This window comes from Chiroxiphia lanceolata, chromosome 6 (genome assembly GCF_009829145.1).
Source record: "Chiroxiphia lanceolata isolate bChiLan1 chromosome 6, bChiLan1.pri, whole genome shotgun sequence".
In the NCBI taxonomy this organism is placed as follows: Eukaryota; Metazoa; Chordata; class Aves; order Passeriformes; family Pipridae; genus Chiroxiphia; species Chiroxiphia lanceolata.
Window position 1 is genome coordinate 62,804,085 of NC_045642.1, and position 20,345 is coordinate 62,824,429.

At 49.7% G+C, this 20,345-nt stretch overlaps 2 protein-coding genes across 3 annotated transcripts in view; both read left to right on the forward strand.

Annotated features, from left to right (window-relative positions):
• LOC116788859 (maestro heat-like repeat-containing protein family member 6) overlaps positions 1-20,345 on the forward strand; it is a 946,858-nt gene that overhangs the window by 219,565 nt on the left and 706,948 nt on the right. The window lies entirely within an intron of this gene.
• On the forward strand, positions 155-19,334 carry ERO1A (endoplasmic reticulum oxidoreductase 1 alpha). Of its 2 annotated transcripts, none has more exons than XM_032692080.1 (16): positions 155-282; positions 7,555-7,674; positions 8,699-8,782; positions 10,198-10,236; positions 11,179-11,255; positions 11,351-11,424; positions 12,117-12,237; positions 12,629-12,666; positions 13,528-13,539; positions 14,693-14,719; positions 14,900-14,992; positions 16,280-16,526; positions 17,389-17,458; positions 17,571-17,657; positions 17,965-18,098; positions 18,924-19,334. In XM_032692080.1, exons 1-16 carry the CDS (start codon positions 169-171, stop codon positions 18,982-18,984), a joined length of 1,398 nt encoding a protein of 465 aa, XP_032547971.1. In that variant the 5' UTR covers positions 155-168; the 3' UTR covers positions 18,985-19,334. The 2 variants fall into 2 exon arrangements, with proteins under 2 accessions (XP_032547971.1, XP_032547972.1); XM_032692081.1 differs by having other exon boundaries at positions 13,531-13,539.

Below are 20,345 nucleotides of genomic sequence, written 5' to 3' on the forward strand. Positions count from 1 at the left end.
CCGGCGGTGACTCAGCGGGGCCCGGGGGTGACTCAGGGGTGTCCCCGGGGCTCTCCCGCGGCCGCTCCGTGCCGGGCCGCGCGTCGCCGGCGGGGCCGGGCCCGGGGCGGGGCGGTGGCACCGGGGCGGCTCCTGCGGGCCGGGAGCTGCCGGGGCCGGAGCGGCGAGATGGCGGCGGGAGGAGCCGGCGGGATCCCGCTCCTGCTCCTGCTGCTGCTGGTGGTGCTGGTGGTGCCGGGGGTGCTGCCTCAAGGCGCTGCCGAGCGGCGCTGCTTCTGCCAGGTGGGCGCTGCCGCGGGCACGGGGTGGGCACTGGGGTGGCGCATGAGGGGAGCGGGAACATCCCGGGGGACGCGGTGTCCCGGCGGGAAGTGCCGGGAGTGGAAGGGATGGGAGGGAGATGGATGCACCACGTGGAGTGTTGTGTCCATGGCACGGGAAGGAAATAGAGCTGTTGGAGCGAGTCCAGAGGAGGGCACGGAGATGCTTGGACGGCTGGAGGACCTTTCCTGTCTGGAAAGATTGAGGGAGCTGGGGGTGTTCAGCCTGGAGAAGGCTTCAGGGAGTCTTTGGAGACCCTTGCAGTGCCTGAAGGGGCTCCAAGAGAGCTGGAGAGGGACTTGGGACAAGGGCCTGGAGTGACAGAACAAGGAATGGCTTTAAGCTAAGGGACGGTAGATTTAGATTGGATATTAGGAAGAAATTATTGATTGTGAGGGTGGCGAGGCCCTGGCATAGGTTGCCCAGAGAATTTGTGGCTGCCCCATCCCTGGAAGTGTTCCAGGCCAGGCTGGACGGTGCTTGGAGCAACCTGGGATAGTGGAAGGTGTCCCTGCCCATGGGATATGAGATGATCTTTAATGTCCCTTCCCACCTAAACCAGTCTGGGATTCTATGGTTCTCTTTCATGCCTTCTTGACTGTATTAATCTCCCTGCTCCCATAAGGAAAGGGAAGTGCTCCAACTTGGAGAGCATTTCTTCCCCAATCACTCGGGTGCCTCTTCTTGGATGTTTCAGGGATGTCTGTTACTCTAAGGCCTGGGAGCTGCCTCATCCCCTTTCCCACAAGTCTGCCTTGCTTTCTGCCAGCTCCACTGTCCAGGAGAGAGCTGTCCAGGCTGCAGCAGGCACCTGCCACCCTGCCCTGCCATTGCCATGGCTCTGCTCCTTAAAGCTTTTCCAGGGTTAATTCCCTTTGTTGGTGTGCCAGGGGTGTTACTGCCTGGCCCAGTGCACTTGGTGCAGCTTCTGTTAAGGAACAGTAAGGAGAGAACTGGGTGCAGCTGACCAAGCAGTTGGATTTGGGAAGAGATCACTATGCAGATTCCTCCTGACTTCACCTTATGCAAGCAAAGTGGCTGCCCCATCCCTGGAAGTGTTCAAGGCCGTGTTGGATGAGGCTTGGATCAACCTGGTCTAGTGGAAGCTGTCCCTGCCCATAGCAGGGGGTTGGAATGAGATGGTCTTTGAGGTCCCTTCCAACCTGAACCATTCCATGATCCTGTGATAAGCACATTTGCTGGATCAAGGAGTCAAGATGTTACAGTGTCTTCAGTGCTTTTTTTTGTTGCCTTTTATAAAAGGAAGTTTTTATAAAGCCTGCCCTTTCTGTATTAAAATTCTAGTGCTTAGATGTGGGTCAGAAATGGAGAGTCGAAAAAGAAGACGAATGGAATTGTGCGTTTGGCTTTGGCTTTGCCTTCTGGGGTGGCTCTTGACACATTCAGCTTCATGTGGAGATGGTAAATACAAGCTTTGTTGATAAAGAATTGAAAAACCTGCATTTGGAGTCTGTATCTCTGTAGGGTTTTTGCTTGCAGCATCCTGGTATCAGTGAAGTTTGTCTCCCTAAAGATTGAACGTTGAGTCACGAGCGTGGAATGGGATAAGGAGTCGTAAGCACTAAATGAACTGGCATTCTGGCATGGCAGTGGCTGGCAGGCCCTTTTACTCGGGCAGGAGGAACTCTTGATGTACTTTTTGCACTGTTGGGTTGTTGCAACACACTTGTCCTTTGTGTTGCGTCGTGTGCTTCGGTTTAGCTTTCAGTGCAAGTGTTCAGTTCAAGATTTTTTATTACCTTTAGGAAAGTCTGTTATGTGGGGCAGCATTTCTCTGTAACCACTGACCCTTTTAAATCACACCTGAGGGCTGCCTCATCTTTTTTGTCAAAAATAATCTGCTGATCATCTTGTGCAGAACTGGTCTGGTGGTTTTTATTTGCCACCAAAGAAAATACAGGGCAAGCCTTAAATGATATGTTTTACCCCCCTCTGTTTAGATACTTGAAGGCCTGGGTTTAGCTTTTGGTTTCCTCCTGTGAATCATCTCTTGGTGTCTCATGAGCCTCTCAGATAGGGAAGCCCTGACAGGGGGTGACTGGAAGAGCTCTGACTTGTCCATCAGCCTGTGCTGGGACAGTTGACAAGGGCCACTTCTGAGATATTCCAGGTGCTGACTTCAGCAGGCCATGATTCTGGAATGGGCATTGCACTCCTGTCTGTCTGCACCAAGGGCAAAAGCCTCAGCTGCCTTTTGTCACTGTTATTTTATCTCACTTACTGGGTTTGCCAACCAGCCCTGAAAGTTTTATTGGAAACATCCATCTGTTGCTAGAAACACTTTGAGTTTCACATGCTGCTTCTGCTTTCCAAGCTCTGGTTAACATTCCAGTATCTGGGTTCCCTCAAACTTTACAGGCAGCTCATCCCCCCCAGATATTCCTGTTTGCATCACTGCTTTAGTCAGCCATGAATGTCTTCGGTATATTCCTGTTAATTATTGCTCATTTGCTGTTTACAGGCTGATGCAGCTGCATTAAGGATGTGCTGCAGGTGTTTGGCAGACGGGGATTTTGACGAGGTTTCCGGTCTGACAGAGTGCTGATTCCCTTTGGGAATGTTTTTGTGGGCAGGACACTGTCATTAGGGGTGAGTCTGGGCATGGAGAGTTTCCTTACTGGTACCTGAACAGACTTTCAAGCTGCTCTTGCGTTCTTGTTGAGTTGGTGTTTGCTCAGCAGCCTTCGGGGCAGGAATTCATTCCTAGCACAGTTCCCAATCTCTGTGGGGTGGCTTCAGAGGGAGCTTCCAGGCCACCAAGTTGATTAGAGAGATGGAGAAGCTCTACTGTGAGGAAAGGCTGAGAGAATTGGGATTGTTCAGCCTGGAGAAGAGAAGGCTCAGGGGTGACCTGATTGTGGCCTTCCAGTACCCGAAGGGAGCTGACAGGAAAGATGGAGAGGGACTATTTACAAGGGCCTGGAGTGACAGGACAAGGGGGAATGGATTCAAACTGACAGAGGGCAGGGTTAGATGGGATATTGGGAAGAAATCCTTGGCTGTGAGGGTGGTGAGGCCCTGGCACAGGTTGCCCAGAGAAGCTGTGGCTGCCTCTGGATCCCTGGAAGTGTTCCAGGCCAGGACAGGGCTTGGAGCAACCTGGGATAATAGAAGGTGTCCCTGCCCATGGCAAGGGGTTGGAATGAGATGGGCTTTAAGGTCCCTTCCAACCTGAACTATTCTGGGATTCTGTGACAGCATTTCATCCTCTGTGGTTTAACCTCATCCTGAGGCTTCCATGTGACATTTGCTTCTGTGTGAGTTCCGGAAACCCCAGTCCTTGTTTTCTGGGCAAAATACAGGGGAGAAAGCTCTTGGAATGGCATATACTGCTTCCAGGCCAGGTGCTGGGCATGACTGTCCTCACCTGGCTGCCAGCTACTTGCTCCAAATGGCCTGGTAAGGATGAGAGGGAGGCCTGGCTGGACTGAACGCTGCAGGGAGAGCCAAAAATCAGTTCACAGAATCATAGAATATCCTGAGTTGGAAGGACTCACAAGGATCATCGAAATCCAATTCCTTTGAGCAGGGCAACTGCAAGGAAGCTTCTGAGGGAGCAGGGAAAGCATCTGCTCACCATCAGCCTGGGACTGGTGTGGCTTGTCCAGAAGAGCTGGCATTGCCCAGGAGGTTGGTACAGGCTAAACCCAAGTCCTCAACCCTGTGGCATTCCCTTCCCTGTGCCCTGTTGTAGCTGCCAGTGGGAGATGCAGGGAAGAGTTTGCCTTCTTTCCTGCCCGGCTGTGGTGTGAGAGTGAGAAGAGAGCCCTGAATCCAGCCCAGAAACATCCAGGGAATGCTTCTGTGACGCTCGGGGGGAGCAGGAAGAGGTGGGAAGAGCAGAATCACAGAAGCCCGGGATGGAGGCAGAGGGAGACGAAGCACAGGCCAAACCCAAGGATTGCACAGAGCCCACGTGTGTTGCTGTTCCCACCTGTGTCACGCACACGAGGTGGGTCCGCCGGCGCTCAGGGATCGGGATCGGCTGTTCCAACAGCTCCAGCCACACACCTTCCCCGGAGCTTACTCAGCACCGCGTCTGTCCCGGCGGCTCCGTTGCATCTCTTCCCGGTGGGAAAACCCAGCCCTGCCCGTCAGCCTCGCGCCAGGATCTCACACCCAGCCAAACCCACGGCCGGGGTGATTCACCGACGGCAGCAAGCTCTCGGCACATCTTTGGGGCTGGATCAATTCGTGTTGTATCTTAACCCTTCTAATTACTTACCTGTTCTAATTACTCTGCAGGCTGGAGATGTAGGTAAATATTTCTTTTGGAGGGCGGGGAGAGGTGTTTTAAGGCACCGCACGTTGTAGGGCATGTTTGACATGTGTTGTAGCTCGGCTACTCTGGCAGCAGGATTTGAAGTCCAAACCAAGTGAGTTTGGCAGATAAATGGAATCTGGGATGGAAGGTGGTCATGGAGCAAGAAGGGACTTCTGGGATGAAGCCCATACCCTGCTAAGTGGTCTCCCCCATGTCCTAAAGCAGGTCTGTGCTGTTTGGTGGTGGCATCACTGGGGCTTTCATCTGGGCTCTGAGGAGCTTTGGCTCTCGGTGTTCTTGGTTCTGTCCTCCTGTTCCTTTGGCTGTGAATTTTGGTGGGTTGGGCACACACACAGCCTGGGGAAATTGCCCATTTCTGCACAGCCTGACTGAAATCCTTGGAGGAAGGAGTTTTCCTTAGGATGGAGTTTCCCCAGCAATTCCACAGAAGCACAGAGTCACTGAGGTCGGAAAAGACTTCCAAGATCGTCGAGTCCACCCTGTAACCCATCTCCACCTTGTCACCCAGACCAGAGCACTGGGTGCCACGGCTGGTTGTTCCTTGGACACCTCCACCATCTCACATTCCAATAGCTGACAACCCTTTCCATGAAGAAATTCTTCATGAGAAGGTTTTGCCCATTGCCCCCACAGGTGTGTTCATGGTGCCACTGGGGCAGATCATCCCACCAGTGCTTCAATAAACCAAGGAGTGGATCTTTGGAGATCTCCAAAGCATGACCCCCCCATCTAGTCCTAAGTATTTTGGGGTCAGCTGCAGTGCTTCACTGTGGATTATTTTCAGGATGAGGATGGTTCTGGCTTGAATTGGTCACTGGGCTGAGCAAAGACAGGCCCAGATGGTTCTTCAGTTGGGGGCTTGGCAGCCACTCCAATGCTCTTACAGGGATGTCATTCCCGTGGAGGGAATGTTTGCTGAGTGTGGCTATGGAGAGCAGCTGAAGATGATCCACAAATCTTTTTTTGTAGGCCACTTTTGGACCCAGCCTATGAGCTGCCTGCCTCAAAGGATGCCAAGTTTCCAGGAAATAAAAATGTGGTTGGTTGGTGGTTTGTTGCGGTCTGTTGTTTTGATGTGTTCCTTCTATATATATACACTTTAGAAACAGCTTTAAATTGGGTAACTGGATTAGCAAATTGCTACTGTTTTTATTTTTACAGGGGTGATTCAGCCTAGTGGAAAGCTTAAATTGCTGTTAATCTTCATTAACATGCAAAATGCAGGACAGAATTCAATAAATGTGTGAGGGTGACGCACTGGGCTTCAATGTAAACACTCCAGATATGAGAAAGCCTCCAAATCATCCCTTAACAAAACTGACCTGTTCCAGTGGAGTAGGGAATTCTGGCTATTTTTTTCCCCCACCTCCCCGTTTCATGTGACTCTGTGCTCCATTTCTGCCTTGCTTCTCACAGCTTCATTTCCACGGTGGTAATTCTAGTGGTTTTATTTGAGTTGCTGTGGAGCTCTTGGTGAATTATGAGGAGCAGCTGAGGGAGCTGGGGAGACTCAGCCTGGAGAAAAGGAGGCTCAGGGGGGACCTTCTGGCTCTGCAACTCCCTCACACGAGGGGGAGGCGGGGAGAGGTTGGGCTCTGCTTCCAGGGAACAAGGGACAGGACAAAGGGAAATGGCCTTAAGTTGCACCAGGGGAGGTTTAGGTTGGCTATTAGGGAAAATGTCTTCATGGAAAGGGTTGTCCAGCCCTGGCACAGCTGCCCAGGGCAGGGGTGGATTCACCATCCCTGGAGAGATTTAGAAGCTGTGTGGATGTGGCACTTGGGGACGTGGGTCAGTGGTGGCCTTGGCAGTGCTGGGGAACAGTTGAACTCGATCTTTGATGGCTTTTCCAATCTTAATGATTCTATGATTCCCCAAGTGCTCATCGGGGGTGTGGGGGAAACAAAACTGCTTCTGTGTTGTGCAACTTTGTCATCAGGCAGTGACCAACGTGTCAGGAAGCACAGCTGAATTTGTGCTACTTTTCAATTTCCTTTTTTTTTTTTTTTTTTTTACTCCAGGGCTTGCACAAACCCTGTTGAGTTGTTCAGGATGATGCAAGAAGGATTGGCTTTCTCCATCAGATTTAGAACAGGTGTTTTCCTGCTAAATAACTCTCTGAGGTCAGGAGGGAGATGTTGCAGTTAATCACAGAATCCCAGAATGGTTTGGGTTGGAAGGAACCTTAAAGCCCATTTCATTCCAGCCCCTTGCCATGGGCAGGGACACCTTCTATTATCCCAGGTTGCTCCAAGCCCTGTCCTGGCTTGGAACACTTCCAGGGATCCAGAGGCAGCCACAGCTTCTCTGGGCAACCTGTGCCAGGGCCTCCCCACCCTCACAGCCAAGGATTTCTTCCCAATATCCCATCTAACTCTGCCCTCTGTCAGTTTGAATCCATTCCCCCTTGTCCTGTCCCTCCAGGCCCTTCTAAACAGTCTCTCTCCCATCTTTCTTGTGGACTCCCTTCAGGTACTGGAAGTCCACAATTAGGTCACCCTGACAGGTTGAACATTCCCAATTCTCCCAGCCTTTCCTCATAGGAGAGCTGCTCCATCCCTCTAATCAATTTGGTTCTGATTAAGTCAAATCAGTGGCTGCAGCACAGCTGATGATCCACAAGGACTTTCTTTTGAGGGCTCTCAGTGGTGTCATTGTTGCCCAACTGGTCCCTTATGCAAACACCAGCTCTCACCTGCCTGTTATCCTACAGGAACAACCTCCTGGGGCTGATCCAGAGTGGAACCTGAGCTGGCACTCCATGGCCCACAGCTCTTACAGCAGCCATGTCCATTCTGGTTAAACTTAGTTGACTCTCTGGTAAAGGGAAAGAAAACTATGAATCGTTTTATTGCCTGCAGTGTTAAAAAGTAGTGGCCAAGTTGTTCACGTTTGATTGTTTGATTTATTGTATTTTTGTCCCCCAGGTTACTGGTTATTTAGATGACTGCACCTGTGATGTAGAAACCATCGATGTCTTCAACAACTACAAGCTTTTTCCTAGACTGAATCAGCTCCTGGAAAGTGACTATTTTAGATACTACAAGGTAATTTTCTTATACAAGAATTGTATTGATATGTGTGCTGCTGTCTTTTTTTTTTGTTTTGTTTTTAATCTGCCTTGAACTTATTGCTGATCTTTTTAGAAATCAGGTACGTACATTTTAACCTTGATCTTTTAAGGTTACAGTCAGTAAGCTGGACCCTTCTGTTATGAGAAGAATCTTAAGATACCTATAAGATGCATGGTTTTAAAGATATTTTCTTATGCATTTTTCCCTCTTAAGAACTTAAGCAGCAGACCAATGAAATTACTTCTTTTGGTGAGCTGTTACTTAAAATTGTTGATGACTGGAGATCCATAATAAGAGGATTCCCAGTGTCTCCCCATTGACATGGAAAACCTGGGTTAGTTCCCAGACATTCGAGTTCACTGATGGAAGTCAGTGTCCTTTTCCCTCCCAGGGATTTGTAACAGAAACACTAAGATTGATCTGAATAAAGCACAGAACCATGGAGTCCTGGAATGGTTTAGGTTGGAAGGGATCTTAAAGCCCATTTCATTCCAACCCCCTGCCATGGGCAGGGACACCTTCCACTAGACCAGGTTGCTCCAAGCCCCGTCCAACCTGGCCTGGAACACTTCCAGGGATCCAGGGGCAGCCACAGCTTCTCTGGGCAACCTGTGTCAGGGCATCACCACCCTAACAGCCAGGAATTTCTTCTCAGTATCCCATCTAACCCTGTCCTCTGGCAGTGGGAAGCCACTGTCCCATGTCCTGTCCCTCCAGGCCCTTGTCCAAAGTCCCTCTCCAGCTCTCTTGGAGCCCCTTTAGGCACTGGAAGGGGCTCTAAGGTCTCCCTGGAAGCCTCCCTTTCTCCAGGTGAACACCCCCAAGCTCTCCCAGCCCGTCCCAGAGCAGAGGGGCTCCAGCCCTCAGAGCATTTTGGAATGATGGAAATGCCTGTGTGGGAAAGCACACTAGAGATCTGTCTTGGAAAACTGTGGAGTGGAAGGTTGGTTTGGTTGCCTGGAGGAGATGTGGAATAGGGTTGATATATCATTTGCAGGTAAACCTGAAGAAACCTTGTCCTTTCTGGGATGACAACAGTCACTGTGGAATGAGGGACTGTGCTGTCCAGCCCTGCCCCTCTGTAAGTACCAAATACATTCTTTTACATCCATTTTTATCTTTTTTTTTTTTTTTTGTGCAGACCAAGAGGGAGCAGCAGATAAGTGACCTAATCTTGTTATCACAATTATAGCAAAACCAGGGCTCTGATGGAGCTGTCCTGGGTGCAACAATACTGGTGTCCATCAGAAAGGCCAAAATATTAAATTCTGGAAATTTCAAGACAGGCTGAGCTCATAATAGTTGACCCTAAACTTTTCCTTTTTTCGTTTTTCCATAAGTAAGATGGTTTTGGGGCAAACCCACTGTTGTTTTTGTGTTCATTGCCAGGATTTCACCCTGTTGGCCCATGAGCTGCTCTAGGATTTAGTTTTGGCTTTCCAGCCCTTTCCAGCCCTCTCTTTTTACGTGAAATGGCCCTTTGGGAGTCCTCTGGTTCCCAGTACACTCTTCTCCCTATAGCCTGGCTAAAAGGGTTTTGTTCCCTGAGCTAAAAGAAAACATCTTGACCGCAGGTGTCTTCCCCAAAAGAAGGGGATGAGAAGGTGAGGGAATCCCAGCTTGGTGGCTGGTTGATAGAGGTGGTGAAATGCCCCCAGCCCAGGGGTTGGCAGCCAGCACAGACTGTCTTACCCCCTCATTCTTGAGTCCTAAAATGGAATGATGATTTTTTTTCTCCCTTCAAAATAACCCTAGATGTTCTTTAAATACCTTTTTTTTTTCTCTAAAAAAAAATCTATTTTTGGTAATGGTTATGACCAGTGTGATGGAGTTATGTTACAATTAACTAAGTATTAGCTAGAAGTTGTTCTTATTTTAAGAACTGACTGTCGCTGCTGCTCTTAATTATTTGCATTTGGGTCCGTTTCATTCCAAAAGCAACAAAAATAACTCTTATTGCCTCATTTTTCTCTTCCTGTGCTCCTGGCCATCACAGTATTATCTCCTGTGTCATAAAAGTGGCTTTATTGCCTTCCTGCTCATGGAGGAAATGGAAGTTGAGGGGAATTGCCATTCCATGTTGGAGTGGCAAGAGGGACGTTTTGGAACGACGTGGGTCAGGGGCTGGTGGATGCAATGTCTGAGGAGGCACCTGGGCTCCTGCCAGGAAGGTGGTGCCAGACATCAGCTGATCAGAGGCAATTCCAGCTCCCCTGGAGTTTATATTGGCTTTCCCAACCTTGCACTTGGATAAGCAAAGCAGAATCTGACGTAGCAGCCTTTGGGGAAGAGGGATCTTGGAAAAAATCAAAATAAACCACTAAGAATGTTGCTTCACCTTAGTCTGAGGAGGAATGAGGGGTTGGACGTGTTGTAAACTGGGCTTACACCTTTTCACTCCTAGAAACTGTGGTCACCTCTCTAACCTTCCCCAAAGATGAGGCTGAAGGGCCTCATGAGCCCCACACGTGGCACATGCTCCGTTTTGTCTTTCAGGATGAAGTCCCTGATGGAATCAGATCTGGAAGTTACAAGGTAGGTCTGTCTCTGGGCGTAAAGTGACGCAGCTTGTAGGTCCAGTTCTGTGCCATGGAATTGGTAAGGCTGGAAAAGACCTTTGAGATCACCAAGTCCAGCCATCAACCCACCACCACCATTGTCCACCCTTAAACCATGTCCCCAGGTGCCAGATCCACATGTTTTTCGAACACTTCTAGGGATGGTGACTCTACTACTGCCCTGAGCAGCCTGTTCCAGTGAGGGACAACCATTTCCATGAAGAAATCTTCCCAATATCCAATCTAAACCTCTCCTGGTTCAGCTTGAGGCCGTTCCCTCTCCTCCTGTCCCTTGTTCCCTGGGAGCAGAGCTCGACCCACCCCCCGGCTCCCCCCTCCTGTCAGGGAACTGCAGAGCCAGAAGGTCCCCCCTGAGCCTCCTTTTCTCCAGGCTGAGCCCCCCAGCTCCCTCAGCTGCTCCTGCTGCTCCAGACCCTTCCCCAGTTCTGTTTTCTTCCCTAGACATGCTCCAGCCCCTCAATGTCTTTCTTGTTGTGATCCAGGATTTGTGGTGCCTCACCAGTACCCAGAACTGAAATTGGGAAGGGTCAGTGTTTGTCAGGATGCTCTTTGGCTAAACTTTTACCCTCTTCAAGTGTTTGGGGTGCTACAGAGACTCTGAGATGGCTGTCCTGGAGTCAGGTATTCCTGACATCTCTCCAAGGGCATGTGTCACCACAAAATGCTCCTGTGGCAGTGCCAGAGGCTGCCCTGAGTCCCTGCAAGACTCATCACCGTTGCATAAGCCTCTGGATATCTGCAGACATCCCGTGGAAAAACAGGGTGGGGTGAATCATAAAAGTGTTCCTGGTGCTTAACCTGTTTAGTGCATTAAAGGCAGAATTATAACAGCAAAAAAAAAAAAATAAATTCCTTTTTAATCCTCATCCCTCCCCACCCCTTTTTCTTTCCAACCCAGTATTCGGAAGAAGCCAATAGCCGCGATGGGGAGTGTGAGGAAGCCGAGAGACTCGGAGCCGTCGATGACTCTTTGAGGTTTGACTTCTTCTTCCACAATCCTGCCTTCTCCTTGAAGGACACCTGGGATCAGTGCTCTCCCTGATGGTCTTTTTCCACGTGTTTTTTTGCAGCACAGAGACCCGGGAGGCAGTGCTCCAGTGGACACGGCACGACGACTCCTCGGAGAGCTTCTGTGAGGCTGATGGTACATACGGGGACATGCTGGAGCTGGAAAGTCTTGGGATGGGGCTTTAAGCACTTCTGCAGAAGTCAGAATCATGGAATCGTGTGGTGTCTGTTGGAAGGGACCTTAAAGCCCAGCTCATTCACCCCCTGCCGTGGGCAGGGACACCTTCCACTAGCCCAGGTTGCTCCAAGTCCCGTCCAGCCTGGCCTTGGACACTTCCAGGGTTCCAGGGGCAGCCACAGTTTCTCTGGGCAACCTGTGCCAGGGCCTCCCCACCCTCACAGCCAGGAATTTCTCCCTAATATCCCATCTAACCCTTCCCTCTGTCAGTTTGAAGCCATTCTCTCTTGTCCCATCCCTACAGTTCCTGATGCAGAGCCCCTCTCCAGCTTCCTTGTGGCCCCCTCCACATCCTGGAATGTTGCTCTGAGGTCTCCAACACAATCTTCCCCAGGCTAAACAGCCCCATCTTTCAGGCCAATGTGTGATATTCCAACAAGCCTGGAGCATAAATAACATTTCTGCTCTTTTCCATCCCCCATTTCCTTTAATATTTTGAAAGCAATATGCAAATATTCCTGATAAAGCTTCATTAGTGCTCAGGGCCTTGTGTTTGGCAAGTTAGGGAAGAGGTGGCTGGATCAGCCTTGGAAAATGTCATTTTCCCTTCACAAGTTCCTTGTCACTGACCCAGCACTGCCCTTTCACAGACATCTACTCTCCTGATGCCGAGTATGTGGATTTACTCCTGAACCCGGAACGCTACACGGGCTACAAGGGGCCGGACGCCTGGAAAATCTGGAACAGCATTTATGAGGAAAACTGCTTCAAGTAGGTGCTTTGGGAGACAAGTTCCACGAGCCTGATTCCTGCAGAGGGGCAGGAATTAATCCCCCTCCTCCTGTGCCTGTGCAGGGAGGGCTGTCAGTGCTCGTGTGGCCACCCCCTGAGTGCCTCATGTTGCACCAAGACAGACACTTGAGTTTTCCTGCCTGTTTTTTTTCTAAAAAAAGAAGAAAACCCCACCAAAAAAACCCCACAGAAATTCACATTTTGCTCTTTCATTTTCCTGCCTTAGCAAAGATAAGCACAGAAAGGGTTTTTTAGATCCCCTCAGGCTGTTTGACTGCAGAAGTAGCTACTTCTGCTCTGTGTCTGCGCAGCAAGGGGACAGCAACTTATTTACATGTCTTATTTAAATGATATCTTTTCCCCCTCTTAGGCCTCAGAATGTAAAAAGACCTTTGGCATCTGGTAGAGGTGAGTCACTTATTTATCTCGCTAAGTGGGTTAGTAGTGAACTGATCCCAGCTCCAGGAGCAGCAAATGCCCTCTGAGCTGCTTGTCTTACTGGATGAGAAATATTTTGTAGCTCTTGGTTAAGTGTAGAGTTTTATGGCACCTGGAAGTGGGTTTTTCTAGCATCCATCGTGGAGAAAGGGTGTCTGACCCTCCACTCCTGGAAGAAATGTGAGTTTTGGAGGGACAAAGAAGCAGGGCTGGCCCCTGAGCTCTCTCTGGTTTCTGTACTTGGCAATGCCAAACCATCTGTGGCAGACTGAGATGAGAACCTGGCTGGGATCCTCCGTGGAAACCAGGAAGAGAATCTCTGCCCTAGACTCAAGGCTGGACAGTGTAAATGGAAGTAGGGAAGGGGTTTGGAAGCATGAGAATATCATCAACCTCACTCCTCATCCGTGTGACCTGAACACCTCCAGCAGTACCCTCTGCCATGATCCCTTTATTTTTTCCCGAACTATGGAGGTGCTTTTCCCCCTCCTTTGACCCTGGTGCAAGGGATTGGCTCTTCAGGAGCAAGACTGCTGAAGGAAGTGTGCAATGTCCTTGGAAATATCAGGTTTTACTTCCTTTGCAAGTATTGATCCCTCCTGCACTGCTCAGGTTACTCAGCACCGTTGCTCATCCAGTGTCTTCACTGCTGCGCTTGGAGTTTTCTGTGTTCAGAACATTCCTAAACCTCCCTGGAGAGGCTCCTTCTCTTGTCAGAGCAGATTAACAGAGCAGAGCTTGTGCTTTGGAGTTTAATTTTGGTCGTGTTTAATTTTTTTATCCTCTTTTTCTCTCTCTCTCTCTCCACCACCTGTGCTTTTTTTCCACCAGGAGACGACGGAGGTGAGTGGCCCTGTTTGCTTTTACTGATAACAGAAGCAGATGTGTCTCTCTTGTGCTCTCCTGAGCTGTGCCATTAGATACTGCAAAAACATTAATCAGGCAAACCAGAAATTGGAGAGTTATAGAATCATGGAAAATCCTGAGTGGGATCACAAGGATCATCCAGTCCAGCCTCTGGCCCTGCACAGACACCCCAACAATCCCACCCTGTCCCTGAGAGCGTTGTCCAAAAGCTCCTTGAGCTCTGGCAGCCTTGGTGCTGTGACCACTGCCCTGGGGAGCCTGTTCAGTGCCCAACCACCCTCTGGGGGAAGAACCTTTTCCTGAGATCCAGCCTAAACCTCCCCTGACACAGCTCCAGCCTTTCCCTGGTGTCCTGTCACTGGTGACAGAGAGAAGAGGACTCTGAGCAGTTCCCTCTGAGCTCCCTGTCCCAGGCCATCCTCATGGGAAGGTCTTAAAAAGTCCACCAGCAGTGTTTTAAGAGCACAAGTCCTGTTTGATGTCAGTCACTGAAGTGTGGGAAGCCTTCAGGAATGGGATTTGTGCTGTGGGGTTTTTTTTCAGTGCTTATTGCTGAGAAAGCTTGGAGAAGACTCAGAATCCCAACAGCCCCTGCCAGCTGACAGGAGCTCTCAGGGTGCCCAACTCCCTGAGACCCTGGGAAGGGCTGTTCCCTGGAGCTCTCCATGCTCCACAGCATCTTCTTGTCTCCAAATCATCCCCAAATCATTTTATGCTCCCCAGATTACTTCCAAATATGTAGCAGAAACCCTGACTTGTGTGATTTTACACACTTGGTTGTACTCTGTGGCTTTTTTGGTTGGTTGGTTTGTTTGTTTTACAAAAATATCCCTCTCCCCTCTCTGCCCTGAAGAGGAAAGCAATCCATGATCCTTATTTTTCCCAACTGTTCTGCCCCCCCAGCCCCTGGGGAAAGCCCACGTGCTGTGTTGAGCTGCTGCCACGCCATGTTAGAGAGGCAGCACTCAGAAGGGTGGGCAGGGAAACCATTTTCATGCTCTTTTAATGCTCCTTTCCTTATTTCTGCCGACTGGAGTGGGCAGAGGTCCTCTGGGAGCAGCCTTGGAGGTGGTTTCAGGGCATCAGGGCTGTACCCTCAGACTGATGTGTGTTTTCCTTTCCCTTCCAGGGCACACGTTTTACAAGTGGCTGAAAGGTAATCCTGGGTCTAAACTTGGTCCTTCTGGGATGGACACAAACTGGCCAGGGAGTGGTGGTGGTGGTGGGGGGTTGATGGCCACACTCAGTGAGATTAAATTCCTGCCTCACAGCCTGGAGAAGAAAATCCAGCAGATGCTTTCAGTGTCTTAAAGGGCCCAATTTCTTCTCCTTGCAGGTGTCTGTGTGGAGAAACGAGCTTTCTACAGGCTCATCTCTGGTCTCCACGCCAGCATCAACATCCACCTCAGTGCCAGGTACCTCCTACAAGGTAAATGCACCTTCCTGCCCCAGCCCATGGACACTTCCATGGCTCCGCTGAATGCTGTTTGGAGCCCGTTCCAGCAGGATTTGGGCCTCCTGTGCTCTTCTCTTCCCTCCCTCAGCACCCAGGTTGTGTAACAGGATGAGGAATGTGGTTGCCACATGCCTTCAGGTCTGGGCTGTGCTCTGTACCAAGACTTCCAGCACATATTCCTTCTGTTCTTGCTCCAAGATTGCTTTGGAGTGGGTTTGTAACTGTGCATCCAGCCTGTCCCTTCCTAGTCTGGTTTTACAATGGCCAGTTCAGCAATAACCTCCCCTGGGCTGTGAAATGCTTGGCTGGGCTTTCCCAAGACCCTTGATCCATTTCCACCTGCCATTTCCATTTCCTTTCCGTGCTTTGGTCCATAAGTAGCTACCTGAGGAATCCAAATCTCAGCCCTGGGGTTGAAAATCACGGTGATAGCTGTTGGAATTTCGGGTAAGTCACTTAGATTTAAGTAAATAATTATACTTAAGTCTCTGCAGCCCACAGAGGCCTCACCTTGATGTGAGTTAGACCACACTGGAGTTGGGAAATGGAATAACAGGGAAACATCAAAGAGATGAACTGGGATTATGACATCAGCTTGATAAGACTATTACATCTTCCACTACATACTTTGTATAATCTTAAGTAGACAATAGGATGAGCAACAGAAATATCCTTTGTGGGCTTGATAGTGGAAAATAGAGGCCAGTTTCCTCTGATCCTTGCATGCTTCTGTTCTCTTGCTTTTCCATATCATCAGGAATTCTCTTAAGGTTTCCCTGATCATTAGGAAGACTCAGGAACCTCTTGAGAAAGGTCTGCAGGAGCTCTGTGTTTGTTGGGGTTTGAACTGGGTTAAAATTGTGCCTCTCCTGAAAAATGTTCAGGAAGAATTTCTTCATGGAAGGGGTTGTCAGGCATTGGAATGGGTTGCCCAGGGAAGTAAGTGGTGGAGTCACCATCCCTTGAGGTGTTCAAGGAAAGACCGGATGTGACACTCAGTGCTCTGGTCTGGGTGACAAGGTGGTGTTTGGTCAAAGTTTGGACTCAATAATCTCAGAGGTCTTTTCCCACCTAAATGAATGGTTAAACTTTGAACCATTTATGAATGAATTTGGGTCAGTGAAAGGGTTGTGGCTCAGGAAAGCTTGGATCTCCCTGGCTGGAATCACGTTTCACCATTGAGCTTGTGCACGTGGGAGGAGTTGAACCAGAACTAAACCCACCCACCTCATGTCTCTGGGGTTTCCTTCTCTCTCTCAGATACGTGGTCAGAGAAGAGATGGGGCCCCAACGTCACCGAGTTCCAGCAGAGGTTTGATGAAGTTCTCACCAGAGGGGAAGGTCCCAGAAGGCTCAAGAACCTCTATTTTCTCTACCTGATCGAGCTGAGGGCCCTCTCCAAAGTGCTGCCCTTCTTTGAGCGCCCGGGGTTCCAGCTGTACACGGGGAATGAAAGCCAGGATGCGGAAATGAAAGAGCTGTTGCTGGAAATTCTCCACCTGGCCAAGTAATTACACTTGGGACCTGGGGACGGTGGCTCTGGAAACCCTGGGGTGTCTGAGTGGGATTGTCACATAAAGCTCTTAGAAAGGCAGGTTTTGGGTTCCTTCCTGGAGTGATTTGTGCAGTAAGATCATAGAATAATGGAACGGTTTGGGTTGGAAGGGACCTTTTAAAGGTCATCTGGTCCAACCACCCTGTAAGGAGCAGGGACATTGTACCAGTAGTGTAGTTTTGGTGGGAGAACATTAATATCTGTATGCAAATAGCAAGATTTGGGTGATTAGTCCCACTGTTTAATTAGTCACAGGGTTTAATAGTCTTGGGTGCATTTTGGATTGAGCAGAATTGAATTTAATCACTGCCTATGTGCCAGCCCTAAAATTGGCCACCTGTGTGACTCATCTGTGGGATACCAGTCCTGGCTTTTTGACTACAAAAACATCCTAAATTTGTTGGTTCAGAGGTTTGGGCTATTGGATGGAGTTTGGAGTAAGAGTATCTGGAGATACCAGAACCAGGCAGAAATGGGTGTCTCCTGTTGTGATCAGTGTTTGAATTTATCTGGTCACACTCCTGTGCTTGTGTCTGTTGGAAAACAGGCTGAAATTGCTTCAAAACCATTGAGCAATTGCTGGAAATGTCTCCAAGGTGAGATGCCAGCTCAGATTGAAAGAGGTAGTAGAATCCCAGGATGGTTTGGGTTGGAAGGGACCTCGAAGATCATCTCATTCCAACCCCCTTTGGGGTTGGGTCCAAGGTTAGAATGTCCAGTGGCTCACACCTCTGTTTTATCCACACACCTGACCAGGACATCAGCCATCCAAACATCCTGGGCAGAAATAAAACTCTCTTTCATTCCCTCCCAGGTCTTTCCCGCTGCATTTTGATGAAAACTCCTTCTTTGCAGGGAACAGAAAGGAAGCTGCTAAACTAAAGGTAATTGCTGCTTTCAGGAAGCTTTCCCCCTAACTCTGAAGTCCAGGATTAATTGGGATTAATACAGGGATTAGGGCATAACCATGATCAACGTGGATGTCTTTTCCCCCAGGAGGAATTTAGGCTGCACTTCAAGAATATTTCCAAGATCATGGACTGTGTTGGCTGCTTCAAATGTCGGCTGTGGGGGAAGTTGCAGGTAAGATTTGTCACCAGCGTGTCTGGAAGCTCCTGGTGATGGGACTCACATGTGGAGGTGGTTCTTAGACACCCAGATGCAGCTCAGGGCTGCTTGATTCCTTACCTGTCCAGCTGCCTGTGGCCTTTGCAGCTGGAAACTGGGATAACCTGCTGCTCCCCAGGAGAGGGGAGGGGGTACAGAGCCTCTGGGTTGAGTGAAATCCTCTTACCCTGTTAAGATGATGTTGCAGAGATGGAGAACTAAACTTGAATCAGGCCCTGGGTGTCTCCCTGCTGTTAAATGATCCCATTTGATCCCTGCACAGACACAGGGCTTGGGAACAGCCCTGAAGATCCTCTTCTCTGAGAACCTCATTGAAAAGATGCCCGAGAGTGGCCCTTCCTATGGATTCCAGCTGACCAGACAGGAAATTGTGGCCTTATTTAATGCCTTTGGAAGGTGAGTTTGAGGCTTTTCCCTCTACTTTTAAACAGACTGCTGTGTTACATCCCATTTCAGCTCTAACAGTCAGTTCTTCTCAGCAATTTTGGGGGTGACTCTTGCTCTTATCATGCTGTCTCAGATACCAGATGTTGTTCATATGGACTGCAGCAGTTGGAAAAATTTCAAACAACTTTATTTTTCTGTAAAGAATTCAAGGAAGCATTTGTGTTAAGATACAAAGAATTTAGTAATTTTTTAAGGAACTGTGTGACTGTCCTCAGAGCACGTTGTCCCAGACAAGGGCTGCTCTCCTTAGAGCTCTCCTTCCACCAGTTCATTCCCAGATCCATTTGCCATGACTGCATTTAACAGGAATCCATCAGTCCAGCCCCTGTGGAGAGCTGGATGAGGAGTTTTTGGCAGAAAAGGAGGATAACGAGGCCTTTACGAGGGGATTTCAGGATGCTCTGGTTGTGCATTAGCACTTTGTGGTGTTGACAGACCTGGAGTTTCTGGCAAACAATATTGCCAGGAGAATCCAGGACCTGCCTGTGCAGCTTGGAATATTCCAGTCTGTTTCTTGACCTGTCCTTAATGGGCTTGATCACTGCTGTAACATCCTGTTCCACTGGGATTCCCAGTGTTTGCTTTAAGAAGCGGCTGTGAAATTAGTGAAGGGCCTGGTTGGAACCAGAACCTAATTTAGCTAGAATTCTAAATTCTCTCTTCCCGAGAAGCTGCTTGAAGCCTTGCTTATTGCAGCCCCTTTCTCTCAGATATTAAATAATTCATCATGTGAATGTTGCTGTAACGTTTCCCTTTTGCTTTCCTTGCACACAGGGTTTCAACCAGCGTGAAAGAACTGGAAAACTTCAGGAATATCTTGCAAAACATGCGGTGAATTCCACGGAGAGAGAGAGAGAGAGAGAGACTTATGGACAAACACCATTGTTGCATCACACTCCAACTTACACCATGAAAACCACTTGCTGGGCCTCCTGTTCCCAGCTGACTGTCTGTAACCTGCTGATGAGGGATTTTGTACAAGGGGAAAAAAAAAAAGCTATTTTTTTTTTTGTATAAAAGTTGGAGACCGTCTGTAAATTGTATTTTATATATTGGAAGATCATTTGGACTAACTCCTTGAAACGTTGCTGTGCTATTTGGATGGATCAGACCCATATTGCTTTGCCTTCAGAAGCTGGAGGCGGGGCAAGAACCGTGCCATTGAATAAATTTGAGGGGAAATTCCTTGTCTGCTCCGTGATTCCAACCAGCCCCTCGCTTCCAGTGTGTCCACATTAACTTCCTGCTGCTGCTGCTGCAAAAAAAATCACTTCAAGGGATTGTAGGAGCTGCTGCTGTCCCAAGGTGACTTCCTTTTCCTTGGGGAAACAGGCTGTTCCTGATGGTCCTTGCTGCCCCCACTGAAGGCTTGGGAAGATGAACCAAGAAGGATCACCCTGGAGGAACCCCAATAATGGCTTTCAGCACCTGGAGGCTCCCCCTCCTCATTCAGGAAAAGGAGAGCCCAACCATCAGCTGTATCCAGCAGTTCATGGGGCAGCAGCTGCTGCCAGGACCCCAATTCCTGGCCTTCCTGCCCCTCCCAGCTTGTGCAAGCGGGTTTGGCCTCTTTTGGGATCTGCTCCCTGGGGGATGGTATCCGGGCAGGGCTAAAACGGGAAAGGACGTGCCCGCCCTGGGGCTGCTGCTCCTCAGAGATGGCACAGGGAATTCTGCTGCTCCAAGGACAAGCAGTGGGACAGGGCTGCTGGGACAGGGCAGAGGATCCCTCCTGGGGAGGGCACAGTCCTTAGATCCCCTGCAGCCATAAGGGGTGACTCCCTGTTCCTGCTTCCAGCTGGGTCCCACAGGGATGGAGCCAGCCCAGATTACACCATCCAGTGCTGCAACAGGGGCAAAGGACAGGCCTGGGGGGGGGGGCAGTGCTGCTGGAAAATAGATCCCCCCAGCCTGGATCTGTGTGGCAGCCCCACGTTTTCCATCCTGAGCTCCCAAAAGGCTGGAAGGACAGGAAGAGGCAGCGTGTGCTCCAGCAGAGCCACTGCTGTTTGCCCTGAGCTCAAGGCCACACAGATAAACCTGTGCAGGGAATAAGGGAAGCTCCAGGGAGGAAGCTGGGGGTTTCAGCTCCTCCACAGCTCCATCCTGCTGGGGCTGGGAGGATGCAGGTCCTGGGAAAGGACAAAGCACAGCCCATGGCCAGATGTGTCTCCTGACCGGCCCTGGGAGGTGATT